Here is a 17,657-nt window from a genome sequence, read left to right as displayed (position 1 = left end):
CCCGGAATGTGACAGCTCTCAGGGCAGGGGACAGAGTGCTTTTGCTCATGGTTTCTAGACCGTATCCCTGGATAAAGTATAGATCTTTGCTTTGGGAAAAACTTTTAGAAATAGGAAATGTGAATGAAGGGTTCCAAACTTTTTTCGGAAGATATATTTTATTTGTAACCTAGTCACACTTCCAGTGGTAACATATGAGTACATTCTTCTCATAATTAACCTTGTAAAGTGTTGAATATTATTTTCAACTTTTATGGATGTTACAGATGGACACGTAACCATTTTTCCAGTATGTTGTTGGGCATATTTGTTCTTACGTGTTTTGGCCATTTGTGTTTTTTTTTTGAAATGTTGGGGTCATGCCCAGAAGATGACAGAGGAAGCCATAAAGAAAGCGTTTTTTTGGTTGTTGTTTGCTTGTTTTTTCCCCTTCTGGAAATCCAGTGGGCTCCTTCCTTCCTTCCTCCCTCCCTCCCTCATTATTCATTTTGAGGAATTTGCTCAACTTTCTCTTCCAACCCTCTTATTGAGGTTGTTTTGGCTATTGCATTTTTAATTTTCAAGAGCTCTTTCCTTCACAGATTTTTTTTTCTCAAGGAATTTATTACAATTTTTTTTTTTTTAATGGAATCAACTTTTACCTTACCTTTCTGGAGACAATAATAGGGTTATTTATTTATTTACTTGTATTTGGTTGGTATTTTTTCTATTCCTTGCAATGTGTTTTCCCCCCCTCTGAATTTCTTCTTCTTTGTATTAATTATTGTTCTCTGTCTTTCATGTTGGAAATTTTGCATAGATGCCTGACAAATCCTTGCTGCCTATTCTATTCAATACTGAGATGGTAAAACATTTCCAAAATGTGCTTTACTTTTGTGAGTATGAGCAGAAAGAGAGATTTTCTTTGTAGCCATGGGGAGCTCAGATATAAGTCCCAGAGGTTATCTCTGTAGCTTTTTAGTTTTTCTGTAGGAGAATCCATCTGTTTATTATTTAAGGGAAGTAAGTCTGGCTGCTGGCTTTCCAGATGGGGGTATAGGGGAAAGAGAATGGGGGCAGGTTCCGATCTTGGTATATACACTATTCACTTAATCTTCCCATCCTCCTATTTCTATTCTGCATCTCACTCATTCACTGACTATTGGTTATGCACAGGATGGGGAGTGTTAGTTTTAATCTTTCTTAAAAATAAAAAACTCTGGTGTCACAACGGAGTAGTGGTTCACCTGGTTGTGTGAGGTTCCAAAGGACATCTGAATGTCTGATGACTTTCTATATAGACTCTTAGCCCATTTTTCTTATGCTTTCTCAACCTCAGCACTGACATATTGGGCTGGATAAATTTTTGTTGTGGGGGGCTGTCATTGCACTGTGGGGTATTCAGAATTATTCCTGATCTCTACCCAGCTTAAGAAGATAGTGTTGTTTTTAACCCATGTGGTCCCTTTTTCCAATATAATAAGCAGAGATGTCTCTGTAGAGCTTGTCTGACACTCAGTCTGGTTTGTGTTCAGATCATGGAGCTTAAGTTAAACACCCTAATAAACATTTCTCAGTGCAACTCCATCTATGATGAAGGTAATTAAAATTCTCTCTGGATTTCATCATATGGTTTTCCCTTAAAGTCAACTTATAGCTGTTTTATCAGGTCTAGAAAAAACACCTTTTTGAGACTTAGACTTCCAAAGAAATGGAATAATCGAACCTGAATTTATCCTCCCATCTAAACAACCAAAATGTGGACAATATATATGAAACATTGAAGACCAGCAATGAAGAATAGTGATCCCTGAGAAGCAGGAAAAAAATGAAACAATCCTACAATTGCCCCAGCTTCCTGCTTGAAGAGAATTTCCAGGCTAGGGTGCAGAAAGAGAGAACTCAGGTGGGTCCAATGGATTCTCTGAGTTGAGGATATGGAGATGAGAGTTTGGGGCAGAGAGGAGAAAGAAGCACAGAAAGATAATTCCAGATATCTGCAGAGTGTCCTCCTCAAGTATCAATTACGTGTGTGTGAGGCTGGGGAAAGAACAACCCAAGGGATTAAAAGTAACAGTGCTTGGCACTCATGCAAAGAATAGTGCCTGTTTCAGCTCACCAGACTGGAAATACCTCATGATTCATGGGATATTAAATAGAGAACACAAAAGCATCTTGCCTCCATAGGGAGGACTATGCCTAGACTGATCACTGCTCCAACCCCAAAACCAAACCCGTTGCCATCGAGTCAGTTCCAACCCGTAGCGACCCTATAGGACAGAGTAGTACTGCCCCACAGTTTCCAAGGAGTAATTGGTGGATTTGAACTGTTGACCTTTTGGTTTGCAGCCAAGCTCGTATCCACTGTGCCACCAGGGCTCCAGTACTACCTAATAAATCTTAAAAGCAAGACTTAAAAATATCTATTTCCAAGTAACTGAACTGCATCCTGGACAAAGCTCAAGAATATTTATAGGAACAAATAATATATCTGGCACCCAACAAGATAGAATTCACAATGTCCAGCACTTGCTTTAAAACAGATATTATAACTGTATTTCAGGTGTTCAAAAGGTTAAATAGAGACTTTGAAGTTACAAAAAAGATACATATCAAATTACACAGATTGAAAACACAATGTTTGAAATGAAAAAATACACTGGATAAAGTCAATAATAGATTACACATTGTAGAAAAAAATTAATCAGTTGATTACTGTTGAAGACATAGCAATATAACCTATACAAATGAAACACAAAGAGAAAAGAGAAATTAGAAAAAATTAAGATAGCATTAGTGAACTGTGGGACAACTTAAAAAGTCTTGATATGTGTTTCATTGCAGTCCTCAAAAGAGAGGTGAGGAGGATTGGGGGGAGAAAAATTATTTGAAGAAAAAATAGCAAAAAAATTCTAAATACTGTATAATAAAAACTAGAAAACCACAGACTCAAGAAGCTTGAAAAAACATGAAGAAAATTGCAAAAAGACACATCAAACTGAGTTGCTCAAAACTAGATAGTTTTCTCTTTAATGATATAAAAAATATTAAAAGCAGCTGGAGACAAACAGCATCATAGAGGAAATGCAAGAATTACAGCACATTTTCTGTCAGAAACAATGCAAGCAAGATGTCAGAGGAACATGTTTAAAATACAGGAGATAAATAAATTAAAAAATGAACCTGGAATTCTATCCCTAGCAAAAATATCTTTCTGAAGTGAGGGTGAAATAAATTCATTTTAACAATGCTAAAAATAGAAGTTTACCATAGGCAGACTTGCACCATAAAAAAGCGTAAAGTCCTCCAACCAGAAGTAAAATATACCTGATGAAAAAATCAATCTACGTAAAGAAATGAAGAACTCAAAAAACTGTAACTTCGTGGACAAATATATGTTTTTCTAATGATTGAATTCTTTTTAAAAGATAATGGACTGATTTTTAAAAAATGAGACTTTAGTAAAGGAATTATAGCATATGTACAAGTAGTATCTTTACAGCAATAGTACAATGGTCAGGAGGTGAGAAAAAGAAGCATATTATTGTAAGGTTCTTATACTATATGTGAACTATTTTATCATTTAAATGCAGACTTAAGTAAGTTAGAGATGTACACTATAGACATCAAAGCAATGGCAAAAATAATAAAACAAAGAATTATAGCTAAAAGCCAACAATGGAGATTAAATGGAATCATAAAAATATAAAATAATACAAAATCAGGCAGGAAACAGGAACAAAAAACATATGGGGAAAACAGACAACAAGAGGGTGACAGATTTAAACCTAACAACAAAAAAATTTTTTTATATCATTTTATATCAATAATTGGAGCCCTCGTGGTACAGTGGTTAAGAGCTTGGCTGCTAACCAAAAAGTCATCAATTCAAATCCACCAGCTGCTCCTTGGAAACCCTATGGGGCAGCTCTACTCTGTCCTGTAGGGTTGCTATGAGTTGGAATCGACTTGACAGCAATGGGTATATCAATAATCATGTTAAATTTAATGGTCTAAATACCCCAATTAAATGTCAGAGATTGGCAAATTAGATTCTGAAGCAAGACTACATGCTGCCTTTAAAAAACATATTTCAAATATAAGATACTTATAGGTTAAGCATAAAGGGGTGGAAAAAGACATACCAAGCAAACGCTAATCATAAGAAACCTGGAGGAATTTTATTAATACCAGAAAATATAGATTTTATGGTGAAAATATTATCTGGGATAAAGAAAGTTATTTCATATTGAAAAGTGGGTCAATTAATCAAGAGGACATAAAAATCCTTAACATTTTGCGCTTAATAGCAGAACTTCAAAGTATTCAAAGAAAAAACTGAGAGAACTGAAAGGAGAAATAGAAAAATCCACAATTACAGTCACGTATTTCAATTCTCCTTCTCGATAATTAATAGAACAAACTGACAAAAAATCAGTAAGTATATAGATTTGCTCAACACTATCAACGAATTTGACCTACTTGACATTTATAAAACATTCACACAGCAACAAAAGAATACACATATTTTTTGAGGCCACAGGAAACATCTACCAAAATAGACCACATTCTGGGCTGTAAAACAAGCGTCAATATATTTAAAAGAATTCAAATCACACGAAGTATGTTATCTGACCATAATTGAATTAGAAATCAAGAAGATAATACTCTTGGAATATCCCCAAATATTTGGAAACTAAAGAACACACTTCTAAATAACCCAAGGGTCCAACAAGAAATGAAAATGGAAATTAGCATTTTGAACTGAATGAAAGAGAAAACACAGCATCTCAAATCTTGTGGGATGCCATTATAGCAATACTTACTTAGTACGAAATTAATAGCACTAAATACCTCTGTTAGAAAAGAAGAAATGTCCCAAATCAGTGATCTCAGCTTCCTTCCACCGTAAGAAACAAGAAAAAGAAGAGATTGGCATAGGACCCAAGCCAGGCTAATCAAAGTTATTTCCTAGTTTCTAACTGGAGCTCATGGGGAGGGTACTTCCTTCCTCTGGTATGAAGGAGTCAGGGTGATGAATAAAGGTCCTTCTTTCCTGGCATAAAAATTATGTTTCATGCTCAATAAGTCAACTTAGAGTTATTTTGAAAGGATTCTACCAAATGTCACAGAGCCAGAGAAGCACTGTGTCCGACTCCTGGAAGCACGTTTTTAAAGGGAGGTGGACCTCTCTTTCTCAGGAATTGGTCCTAGAGTATGATCTATATTTTCTCACATTAAAAAAAAAAGAGAATCTACACCCGAGCGTGCAGAAGTAAACTTTGTGTTTTCAGGTGAATTTTGAGGAACTGAATAAAGTAAACCCACTTTATAAAATTATAAGACCTCATATCAATTGTTTTTAAATCATATTTTAAGATATGGGTGATATAGAGAAGTTATAATCCGTATATGTAACAGAAAATTTTAGTTTAACGGAATGAAGGAAAATAGTATTACCTTATTTTGCAGCAGAGTTTCTCATATGGAGAGATTTATTTTTACTGAAAAAAAAAAAAATGATAAAACAGGTGTCAGCAGGAATCAAGGCAATAATGGCCATTTTTAAGATATTCTGTGTGAGAAAGTCCCTTAAAGTCAGGCTAAACAGAAGACGTAGGCTTGCATTAAAACCAGTTGCTGCCGAGTTCATGCTGACTCGGAGCGACCCCGTGTATGTCAGAGCAGAACTGTGCTGCACAGGATTTTCAGTGGCTGATTTTTCAGAAATAGCTAGGCCTTTTTTCTGAGGTGCCTCTGGGTGGCATTGAACTGCCAGCCTTTCGGCTAGCCCCCAAGCATGTTATCCTTTTGTGCTACCTAAGGATGCCCAGACATGAATTAGGGCAGAGTAAAAAAAAATTTTTTTTTTTTTTTTTTAAGGAGACGGGAGAGAGAAGCCACAGCAATGGTGGCTAATTTGAGTGTGGAAGCCTAGGAGAATTTCTAGTTATAGGGACACAAAAGAGGTACTGGGAATTGTAGAATAAAGCTCCTACCCCTTTTCACCGCAAATCTTTAGTAAAGTATAATGAATTCATTAAAACAAACAAACAAACAAGAGTCCGTGTTTTGAAATCGAGGCACTGGTCAGGTGTCACCTCTGGGGTGATATAGGACAGCGCTGTCAGGGTACAAGATTTCAAAATGGAAAAGGCAGAAGTGTAGGGTCAGTATGACTGCGAGGATATCAGTACACATGGCATTCTCATGAACTTAAAGGCCACTTTTGTCCTTCCACAGGAATGCAATCAGGGCAGTCAATCTAGATTCCAAGAGGCAAGAAGGCTCTAGTTAATACAAGCGTGATATTTAAATGAGAATATTATGAAGTACATGAAGGATAAAGTTTGGGCAGAGAATATACTTTATTTCTCTTTACCTTTTCCACTCTTTCTTGCTCTTGCCATTTGTATAAATATACTTCCCATGTGGGGAAAGCATGAGGTTATTCTTTGACAGAAATTTAATATTATGTCATATCCCTGAAGGGGCTTGCCATCTGTTTAGAGAACAAGGCTAATACAAGTGAACCAAAAGCCAAAAAATAAGTTACTAAATGATCTGGTGATGAATTTGAGGTGTTGTACTTAATATAAAAAAAATTTTTTTTTTTCACTCTCATACCATTTATTTTTTCAGCCCAAATCAAATCCTGATTTTGAATAATGACCTAGTTTCCAATGGGGCTGGGAAAGAGTGGGGTGAGGAACAAAGCCAGGCCCAAGGAGATGATTCACAGAGGCCTAGGTGTGTCCTTCCAGACTTACACATATCTGTGATATTGAGGCTTATTACCATCCCCACTACATTGGGTTCATGACTAACCCTTTATTCTTCAGAGTCTTAGGTGTTTCCATATCAATCATCATATTTTGCCTTGAATGATTCCAGAAAGTCCCTGTTTCTCAGATGAGGAAGAATGAAGCAGTGATAGATTTCTTTGTCTTAGAAATCCTGATCTCTTCTCTCCATCTTTGTAACTGAATCCCAGCCGTGTGATTTTTTTTAGTATCCTTGAGATCAAACTTAAATCAAACAGTGCCTTTCCACCAATAGGCTAGTTCCCAGTCTGATTACCCTGCCTCTACAGGAGCTGGTCAGTCCAAGTACATGAGATGAGGGTGAGGACAGCCTGTAAGAGATTTCATGTCTGTATCCACTTGCCTTGTGTGAAGAGACCTGAGTTATCAGGGAATTTTTCATGTTTATTTCACATTTGACATGCCTGTGTCCCTCCGTGAAGGGTTTTAGCTCTTAGTTATCTTTACTTAACATGGTATTATCTATGTTTATGGGAGGTGTGCATTGTATATATTATGTATTTTTATATGTATTTTACGTATTTTGTTTTATTCTTCTAAAAACAGTAGGTTGAAGAGGAAACACTTTTCAGCCGTGATTTTTGACAGTGCTGTAAAACACGTCGAGGTTTTGCATTCTTATCACAATGTGAATCAGCTAAATGTACTTCAGGTTTTAAATAATAACATAAAAGATCTATAAATAAAATCAAAAATTTTTAAAAAGGAGTGTTAAAACAGCATCTTTTGGTCTGTATCAGGAGGCGTAAGTAATGTCATTAATCAAGAACTGTATTTTAAACCTTGGAAACATCATGATATCTTCATACCAAAAACCCACTGCTGGGGAGTCGATTCTGAGTCACAGCAACCCTTTAGGACAGAGTAGAACTGTCCCAGAGGGTTTCCAAGGCTGTAAATCTTTCCAGAAGCAGACTGCCATGTCTTTCTCCCACTAATAGGACCACATTATTATAGAAAGATTTGTCCTTAATTTAAACACCTGGCATGTTTAAAACAAGTTTGAATGAATGAGAGAGTAAGTGAGAGGAACAAACTGAGAGGTGGAGTTGTAAAGACTCAATTAACTGCTGCCTCTTTGCCATTTTCGGGCTCTCCATATTTGTATTTTGACTTCTTTGTACAGAACTTAATGCTTAATCGCACGTTTCTCTTTTAGTTATATATGACTGACTTCTATGGGGTTTATTTTCTTTCGGTTCTATATATTCACCTTGCTTAAGCCTCCTGTGTTTGTATCAGTAGGAAAAATACCTTATTATCTTCTTGTCTGTTTAACATTTAAAGATTTTTTTTTTCTCCTTCCTTCTCTGCCTTGTACCTAATGAGCAAATCATCTAAAAATAGATACGTTCATCATTCTACAAAATGTTGTATCTCCTCTAGATTGGAGGCCAGTGTAATTGTAAGAGACACGTGTCTGGCAGACGGTGCAGTCACTGCCAGGATGGATTCTACAATCTTCAGGAGTTGGATCCTGAGGGCTGTAGCCCCTGCAACTGTAATACCTCTGGGACAGTGGATGGAGATATTACCTGTCACCAAAATTCAGGCCAGTGCAAGTGCAAAGCAAATGTTATAGGTATGTGCAATGCAGAAGTTTACATTCATATCTCTATTACCAACTGGAATAAAATTCTGTATTTGATTTCATAAATCAAGAGTAAAGTAAATTTCCTTGCTCAAGGCAGCCTGTGGGGGGGGAAAAACAATTTGAATGAAATTAACTGTCTAAAAAAGATTAAATTAATAATTCTATCAAACTACACCTTGAAGCTGAGCTTAATCAACCCTTTAGAAGTTTCTTTATTCTGTAGATGCATTAGTTCACATGGTCCCATAAGTCATAGAAAAATATAATTTGCCTACTGCATAGATGTTTCTTTTAGAAAATTAGCACTTTTTCAAAATGTTTTACACTTAATGAGTTCTAACCAGATCATTTTCATGTTAGTTCTCTTAACAGATGAAAATAAATGGATTTTTTAAAAAAAAACTTTTTTGCTAAAGGGTCCTTTGTGATAAATCTTTTCATTTTTTTTTCTATTATATTTCTTTGAACTGTTCTTATGAAATGCAAAATAAGTCAACATAATTCCACAGATCATATATATTGCTAGGGTTAGTTATAAAGGGCTACATAATTTTAATTTTATAATTCAGTGCCAGGCTGATTATAATAAACAGCTACCTTTGGTGTTATTTATCATTTTTTTATATAAGACGCGCTTTTTTGTTTGTTACTCCCACAGGTATTTTTCAGAAATTAGATTTGATTATAGCAATTTATTACATCCAACATTTTTGAGGGGAACCACAGCCACATAAGGACAAAATTTATCAAGTGCCCAAAACGCACTCTGTACATAATGCACTTTGAAATTTTGATGTATGAGAATATTATAAGAGGCAAGTTTCCTGATGAAGTGAGCCCTGTATTGTAACTGAACAAGTCTTGGCTCACAGAGGAAGTTTAAAAAAGACCTTTGCCTTTCTGTTGTCATTCGAGACACCAAGTCCTCCATGGTTTTTCTAATACTGACCCAAGCTTCACAATAATAAAAACATGCCTGGCAGTGATAAGTGTGTGCATGGCTTGCACACACACACAAACGCATAGACATAGATACACATAGAAACATAAGGAATAAACCTCAGAGTACAGCACACAAAGAAAAAGGTATTCAGAACGATAGGTAGGTAGCTAGACACCTATCATTGTGAATACCTTTTTCTTTGTGTGCTATACTCTGAGGTTTATTCCTTATGTTTCATATACACATGTATGTACATGTAGATACTTCTTTTTATGCAATTCTAGCTAATCAAGCATTTCAACTTAATTAATTGAAAAGAAAGAAAATGGGTGCACTTAATGGTATTACCCAAGAGTTCTCTGGTGTAAAGAAAGATCACACCAAAATCTCGGATAAAACTGTCCCTTGTTCTTTTCAAGTTTACAAAAACTAACTTTTTCAGAGACAAAGGATCACTAACTTATGAAGAGATTCCCACCTTTGTGTGTTACTGGGATGCTGACTGAATTCTAAGACCTTGGAATTCTATTTCTGTGGCATCTTTTGTTCTTTAATGTTTGATATATTTTAAATTCAAGATGTGAGCACAAAACTTAAAGACAGTGACACTGTTACTTTTGGGTATCAATGGGAGTGTTCCTTTGTTGGTTAGGTTTCAGACAGGAAGCAGAAAATAAAAATTTACTGCTTATTTGGAATTTGTTATGACTTTCCTTCCTTCCATTTACCTAATTTTTTTGGTTGATCTAGGTAATGTTTGTGGGAAAATATAGCTATATATTTTATGACAACTAAATCACCATTAGGAGCCTTGGTGGCCTAATGGTTAAGAGCTTGGCAGCTAACCAAAAGCTTGGTAGTTGAAATCCACGAGCCGCTCCTTAGAAACCCTGTGGTTCAGCTATACCCTGTCCTATAGGGTTGCTACGAGTTGGAACCGACTCAACGGCATCTAACAACAACCTGAGCTAGTAACCCAGTGCTGTCGAGTCGATTCTGACTCATAGCGACCCTATAATAACAACAGTAACAACAAATCACCATTTAGTATTATTTTTAGGGTTATTTCTGCAAATGCAGTATTTTTATAAAAAAAATATAACTTGATATGTGTATCTCTTTTCCTAATGCAATTATCAAGTAAACGTATTCAATTTTACCTTGTTAATGTGAGATAAAACAAACAGAAAATACACATATATTGTATATGCTTCACAAAGCAAACTGTTAGAGTTAACAAAACCGTGAAATCTTACTAATGATTCTATCACCAGTAAAAATACATTAGCACCAATAATTTTATTAAAGTAGGTCATTCATCTAGAATAAAAAGGGAAAAGAATGTGAATTAAATGCCAAGTGTGCTAACTTGCCTAGACTTGTTAACACCGAGTGTGATGCCCCGTAGGCCTTCTCGGCATCGTCAGGAATAGATTACCTGTCAGGAATATGTATGGCATATTCAAATAAGCACTGCGCATATTTTTAAAACTGATATGATATGAATCCATGTAGACCAATTTTAATAGTTTAAAATGAGTCATAATTCTTGTTAACAATACATTTATTTTTAAAATTTGCAGCAATAGTGGTCCTTTTTTATTTTCCTTATTGAAATTAAATGATATGCCTTAGGTGAGTCATCCATCACTGTTCAAGTAGCTTGCCTTCCATTGGAGTTCTTGAATTTTTATCCATATATCTACATAGATACTATGCATTTCCTTCCAGCTTAAGAAAAGCTTTCCTACATATGCGTTCCTGATTGTGGTTTTTGACTGTTATTTTAGGCTTCATTTTTTAAAATAGTTATTATGGCTTAAAAGGAATGTTGCAATTGATTGAAACCCACGCAGTGAGTTATTTAAATTCGCAGACGTGTGAAGACCACCTATGAGAAACATCTTGCATCTGAACTTTTACTACCCCATTTTTTGGACTTCTTTGCCATGTAATACCCTTTTTGAGACTAACCTCAGGTGCCAGAGATTTAAGTTTAGGTGATAAAACATTTTTCTCTGTTGGTAAAATGTGCCCATGTATGCCTTTGCACGGAAGTAATATAAACAGCGTAATTTACTTAGTGGTTGAAGGGGTACGTTCTGAATCACACAGTATGACAAGCAGCATGATTGCCTTATAAGCCAAGGAGAGCATAATTTATACTAATTGAAAATGATAAAAGATAGGAGCACATAAAAGCATTAAAATAAAAATTACTCTGGATAAGTTTTATTTATGTTAATTAGTTAAATGTGTGATATTCAGAAGTAAGTAGACACACTGTTGTCACAAAAAGTAGTTATCAGCTTAATGTTTTATTAAACAATTACAGTGAATTCTGATTGGGGAGAATAACTACTGGGGTAATATGTGCATTTCTTCTGTATGGCTCTGAAAATACATTTCATTCTCTATTTTTAAATGACTATTTTTTTAAGATAGTTTTAATATTTGCTAAAGAGGAAAAGAGCTCCAGTGTATGTAACAGAAGGAACAATTGGGCTAGCATTTTTGCATTAAGTAATAAATAACTAATTAAATTTTTATAAAGCACACTGCAAACAAAGTTTTATATGAATGCTAAATTAAGTATTGCCGTTGTACTCTGGGTGACCGGGTAGGCTTCTGTGGTGTTGCTTGTCAGAAAGCAGCGTTTTGTGTTTGCATGAAATGTCTCCACTAGCATTGTTTGTGGTTCAGCTCTTTTGAGGTGTTGAATTCAATCATTTTCCCATCCTCACTTGTTCTTAAACACATTTGATCTTTAGGGCTTAGGTGTGATCACTGCGATTTTGGATTTAAGTTTCTCACAAGTTGGAACGATGCCGGATGTGAGCCATGCCAGTGTAACCCCCATGGCTCTGTGAACAGGTTCTGCCATCCCCTTTCTGGGCAGTGCAAGTGCAAAAAAGAAGCCAAAGGACTTCAGTGTGACACCTGCAGAGAAAACTTCTACAGACTGGACGTCACCACTTGTAAGAGCTGTGACTGTGATATGGCTGGAACCCTCTCTGGGACGGTCTGCAATGCTAAAACAGGGCAGTGCACCTGTAAGCCCAACTTTGGAGGAAGACAGTGCAGTGAGTGTTTGGAGGGATACTTCCACCTACGGCAGCAAAATAATTCTTTCCTCTGCCTGCCTTGCAACTGCGATCAGACAGGGACCGTAAACGGCTCTGTGCTGTGTGAGAAATCGACAGGACAATGTCCTTGCAAACTCGGGGTGACGGGTCTTCACTGTAATCAGTGTAAGCCTCACAGGTACAATTTGACCATTGGCAGTTTCCAAGGCTGCCAGATGTGTAAGTGTGACTCCTTGGGGACACTGCCTGGGACCATTTGTGACCCAATCAGTGGCCAGTGCCTGTGTCTGCCTAATCGTCAAGGAAGAAGGTGCAATCAGTGTCAACCAGGTAAGAGAGAATGTGCTGTGTTTTCAGTGCAGAGTGGCTTTCCTTTCATTATAGCGTATTAGGTGATTCCTCTTTGTTCCTGCTTTCAGGCTTCTAAAAAATTTATCCGCAATATGATTGCTTATGTATCACTATCCAACATAAAAAATAGATATAATGATTTATTAGTCAAGATTATCCAGCATGTTTGTATTGCTATTTTTGTGGGGATAGTTGAAATGAACCCCAGCCATTCAGACTTATTTCATAACTGAGGCTTGCCAATATTAAATTAAGAAGCCTTGGTGATGCAGTGGAGCCCTGGTTGCACAGTGGTTAAGAGCTCTGCTGCTAACCAAAGGGTTGGCAGTTCAGATCCACCAGCTGCTCCTTGGAAACCCTATGGGGCAGTTCTACTCTGTCCTATAGGGTTGCTATGAATTGGAACCAACTCAATGGCAACGGACTTGTTTTTTTTTTTTTTTTGGTTTTTGGTGACACAGTGGTTGAAGTGCTTAGTGGCTGACTGAAAGGTCGGCAGTTTGAACCTACCTCCAGGGGAGAAAGATGTGACAGTCTGCTTCCATAAAGATTACACCCTTGGAAACATGATGGGGTGGTTTTACTCCATCTAGTAGGGTCTCTATGAGTTAGAATTGACTCGATGGTAAAAGGATTATTAAAGTGCTTAACTTAACATAAAATCTTCTTTTAACAACTGGAAAAAAAAAAAGAGCTATTAAAAATTAGACAAGGATCATCAAGTCCTCTTGAGCCCTGAGGAGCTAGCTCCATGAGGAAACCTTCTCCATTTCTTCAGCTGTTTCTTACACCCCTGACTTACAGACCCTCTGCTCTTTGAGTCACTCTCCTTTTCTAGGATAAGCTATAGTTTGTCAGTGTTCCTCTTGAGATATCGCCCTAAGATTAGAGTTAAGAAACCTAGAAGGATCTAAGTATGTTGTTGTTGTTAGCTGTCGTAAAGTAGGCTCCCCATCATGGCGACCCCAAGTACAACCGAAGGAAATGCTGCCTGGTCCTTCATCAGCCCCATGATCAGCTGTGGGTCAGACAGTTGTGACCTGTACGGTTTTCAATGGCTGATTTTTGGAAGTAGATTATCAGACCTTTCTTCCTAGTCTTAGTATGGAAGCTCCCTTGAAACCTGTTCAGCATCGTAGAAACACCCAAGCTTCTACTGGCTGAAGGGTGGTGGCTGCGCAAGGGAATAGATCAGGAGTGTTATCTTTTGTTGGACGGTGCAGTTATATTTATGTAGATCAACATTTCTATTATTGAGAAATCTTTTCCATGTGGGTACTGTTGATTTCACAATCTAATAAAGAACATTTTATTTGCAGCAGTGAACAATACTTGAGTCTATATCCTGATGGAGAGACTGACAATAAATCAATTTACAAATACATAATATAAATTTAGGTAGTGATAACCTTTGGATCCTTGCCTCTACTTGGTTGGGTTTTTCTGTTGCTGAGAGCCCAAGATATAATTGTGGTTTCCAAATAGACTTTATCTATTCTCCCATTCCACATCAATGCCTACAATGCTTCTGAAAGCTTAAAAATTCCAGAATGGTGAGCTGGATAGCCAACTTTGTACTCTACACAGTGCAGGCACATTGACTATTGATTGGAATCGAAAAGTAAAGAGGCTCAAAATGGAGGAAACTTCAACTTCTTCTTTGTGTTATTTTAAAAAATACATAAGGACTTACTTTTCTGTTATTTTTGTTTTTGTCATTTAAAATTCTGAGTACCTGATTAAGGAAAAAGAAGCCCAATGAGCTGCTATAGTTAAAACTCCTGACTATTTCCCAGTGTCTTCAATTGAACAAACCAGTTGCTAAATGCCTGCAATGTGTAAGGAATTATATTATTACTGAATCTATGCAAGTTGAATAAAGTAATTCTAGCCCTCAAGATATTGAAAATCTAATAAGGGAAATAAGACAAACATACAAATAAATAAAATGCAGTAATGCTTTAAGTATGATAAATACGATAATTATTTTCATCATTTGTGGTGAGCTTCATTCTTTATTTTTATTGTGCTTTAAGTGAAAGTTTATAAATCAAGTCAGTTTCTCGTACAAAACCTTATATACACCTTGCTGTATACTCCTAGTTGCTCTCCCCCTAACGAGACAGCACATTCCTTCTCTCCACCCTGTTTCCGTGTCCATTCAGCTATCTTCTGTCCCCATCAGCCATCACATCTGTCCTCCAGACAGGAGCTGCACACATAGTCTCATGTGTCTACTTGATATAAGAAGCCCACTCCTCACCAGTACCATTTTCTGTCTTATAGTCCAATCCAATCACTGCCTGAAGAATTGGCTTTGGGGATGGTTCCTGTCTTGGGCTAACAGAAGGTCTGGGGACTATGGCCTCCGGGGTCCCTCCAGTCTCAGTCAGACCATTAAGTCTGGTCTTTTTATGAAAATTTGAGGTCTGCATCCCACTGCTCTCCTGCTTCTTCAGGGATCCTTTGTTGTGCTCCCTGTCATTGCAGTCATCGGTTGGTAGCTGGGCACCATCTAGTTCTTCTGGTCTCAGGCTGATGTAGCCTCCAATTTATGTGGCCCATTCTGACTCTTGGGCTTGTACTTACCTTGTGTCTTTGGTGTTCTTCATTCTCCTTTGCTCCATCTGGGTTGAACCAATTGTTGCATCTTAGATGGCCACTTTAAGACCCCAGATGTCACTCTCCAAAATGGGATGCAGAATGTTTTCTTAATAGATTTTATTATGCCATTTGACCTAAATGTCCCCTGTGTGGTGAGCCTCATTCTATATCCTCCATTAGAGAGAGAACATTTTGACATAAACTTTTGGAAAGGAGTTTGTGACATCAGCCCTTAAGCACATAGCCACTGAGAGATTATTTTCCTGAAAGTAAAACAAATCAAAACTATATCAGATGGATCCCCAAAAGAGAGGGACCCAAAAGGTGAGAGGGGAGACCAGAGGGAGGGTATGTGAAGAAAGACTGGGACTTTCCAGTAATTTTCTTTTGTATTTAGTATGTATTTTCATTAAAATCTACAAACACATCATTTAAAAAATCAATTAGTATTTCAGGGCTTGTAAGGTGCCCTCCCTGGTGGTTTAGTGTTGAAGTGCTCAGCTGCTAGTGGACAGGTCCGTGGTTCACACCCACCAGCTGCTCCTGTGGAGGAAAGACCTGGCAGTCTGCTCCCATAAAGGTTGTTGTTGTGTGGGGTTGAGTTGATTCTGACTCGTAGTGACCCTGTGGGATGGAGCTGAACTGCCCTGTATGGTTTCATATCCCATAATCCTTATGGAGGGTGCCCTGGTGGTGCAATGGTTAAGTGCTTGGCTGCTAACTAAGAGGCCTGCTGTTCAAACCCACCAGCGTCTCCAAGGGAGAAAGGTGTGGCAATCTACTTCTATAAAGATTACAGACTAGAAAAGCCTATGGGACAGTTCCACTCTGTCCTACAGTGTTGCGTGAGCTGGAATGGACTGGACACCACAAAACAACAACAACAGTCTTTGTGGGAGCAGATCACCAGGTCTTTTCTTCCTTGGAGCAGCTGGTGGGTTTCAAGTGCTGGGTTTCAATTAGCACCAATGCTTAACCATCGTGCCACCAGAGCCCTTTCCTGTCAAGTTTACAGAGTAGGAAACCCTACTACTCCATCATATGGGGGCCCTATGAGTTGAAAGTGAATTGAGGGCATCCAACAACAACAACACAATAATGTAAAACAGCAGTCCCTGCCTTGCCCTCCTCCCAGAGGTCTCCATGCCCAGGGCAGCCTTTCTCAGCTCCTTTAGATGTTTCTTCTGGCTTTTACTTCTGTGTTTCTGAATAATGTACATTAGTGTTCTATCTTGATTTTTAAAATTCAGCTGTTGTTTCTTGTCTTTCCACCACAAAAGATGAGCATTCAGCCCCTTACACCCCCTGCTCAGCAATCACTTTTAATATTTTTTTATTTTGGGGTTAAACAAATATTCAAAGAATACCTTATATGACTATATAAATCTGTTTCCCAGCTATACCATATAATATGCTTTGATTCTATTTCCTTTCTTGAAAAATTTGCCCTTGCTAAGTTTTTTAGGAACTCGTGAGAAATTTCTAGTACCCAAAGTTCTCCAAGAGAAATCTGTCAGTCCCTGCCACACCCCTGGGGAGAGGGGTGTATCACTCTCCAGGGGGATCATAGCCTGTGACCCTCCTGGTCTGATGGGGGATGGTTGCCCTGTGGTTCTGTTGTACAGCTGTATCCTAGGCTAGAGGATTTCCTTCATCTGCTTCTGTGCTGAAGCCCTTGTTTCCTGACTCCCATGTGGTCTTTTTTCTCAGTTTGTTTGCTGATTTGATGGAGCGCACCCTTTAGCAGCTTCTGAAAAAGGGTACAAGGAGGGAAGTATGCATATACAGTTTAAATTCTGAATATCTCAAATTGTCTTTATTCCACCCTCATAGCCATTTGAAATTTTACCTCTGTATGGAATCATTTTCACTCATAAAATTTTAAATTATTACATCATTATCCTCTGGCAGTACCAATCTGGTTCTTATTTATTATTTTTTAAATTTTTTTGTATAAACTATGGGGTGGTTTTTTTTTTTCCCTTTAAATTTATGGAAGCTTCTACCATCTCTACATCCTTGGTTTGAGGACATTTGATGAAGATGTGCTGTTTATTATTTGTTCTGGGCCCTCAGCGGGCTTTTCAGTCTATGGACTACTGTCCTTATATTCCAGGAGAATTCTCTTGAATCATGTCTGACAATTTCCTTCCCTCTGCTTTCTCAGGGTCTCCTTGATCCATCCTATCACTTTCTTTCACATGTTTTCTTTTTACATTTTCTACATGAGGAGCAGGGAGGGAGCTTTACCAGACTTTGACCTATGGTCCTTCTAT

General features: G+C 37.5%; 1 protein-coding gene across 4 annotated transcripts in view; it reads left to right on the top strand.

The window, feature by feature from the left end:
* USH2A (usherin) overlaps window positions 1–17,657 on the top strand; it is a 906,431-nt gene that overhangs the window by 165,855 nt on the left and 722,919 nt on the right. For all 4 annotated transcript variants that reach the window (XM_049868234.1, XM_049868232.1, XM_049868231.1 and 1 more), the window contains 2 exons: window positions 8,190–8,385; window positions 12,112–12,756. In XM_049868234.1, the coding sequence (XP_049724191.1) occupies window positions 8,190–8,385; window positions 12,112–12,756 (841 nt within the window). The remainder of the gene's footprint in view (window positions 1–8,189; window positions 8,386–12,111; window positions 12,757–17,657) is intronic.

Source organism: Elephas maximus, chromosome 24 (assembly GCF_024166365.1).
Source record: "Elephas maximus indicus isolate mEleMax1 chromosome 24, mEleMax1 primary haplotype, whole genome shotgun sequence".
In the NCBI taxonomy this organism is placed as follows: domain Eukaryota; kingdom Metazoa; phylum Chordata; class Mammalia; order Proboscidea; family Elephantidae; genus Elephas; species Elephas maximus.
This window is presented reverse-complemented; position numbering and strand designations above follow the sequence as displayed.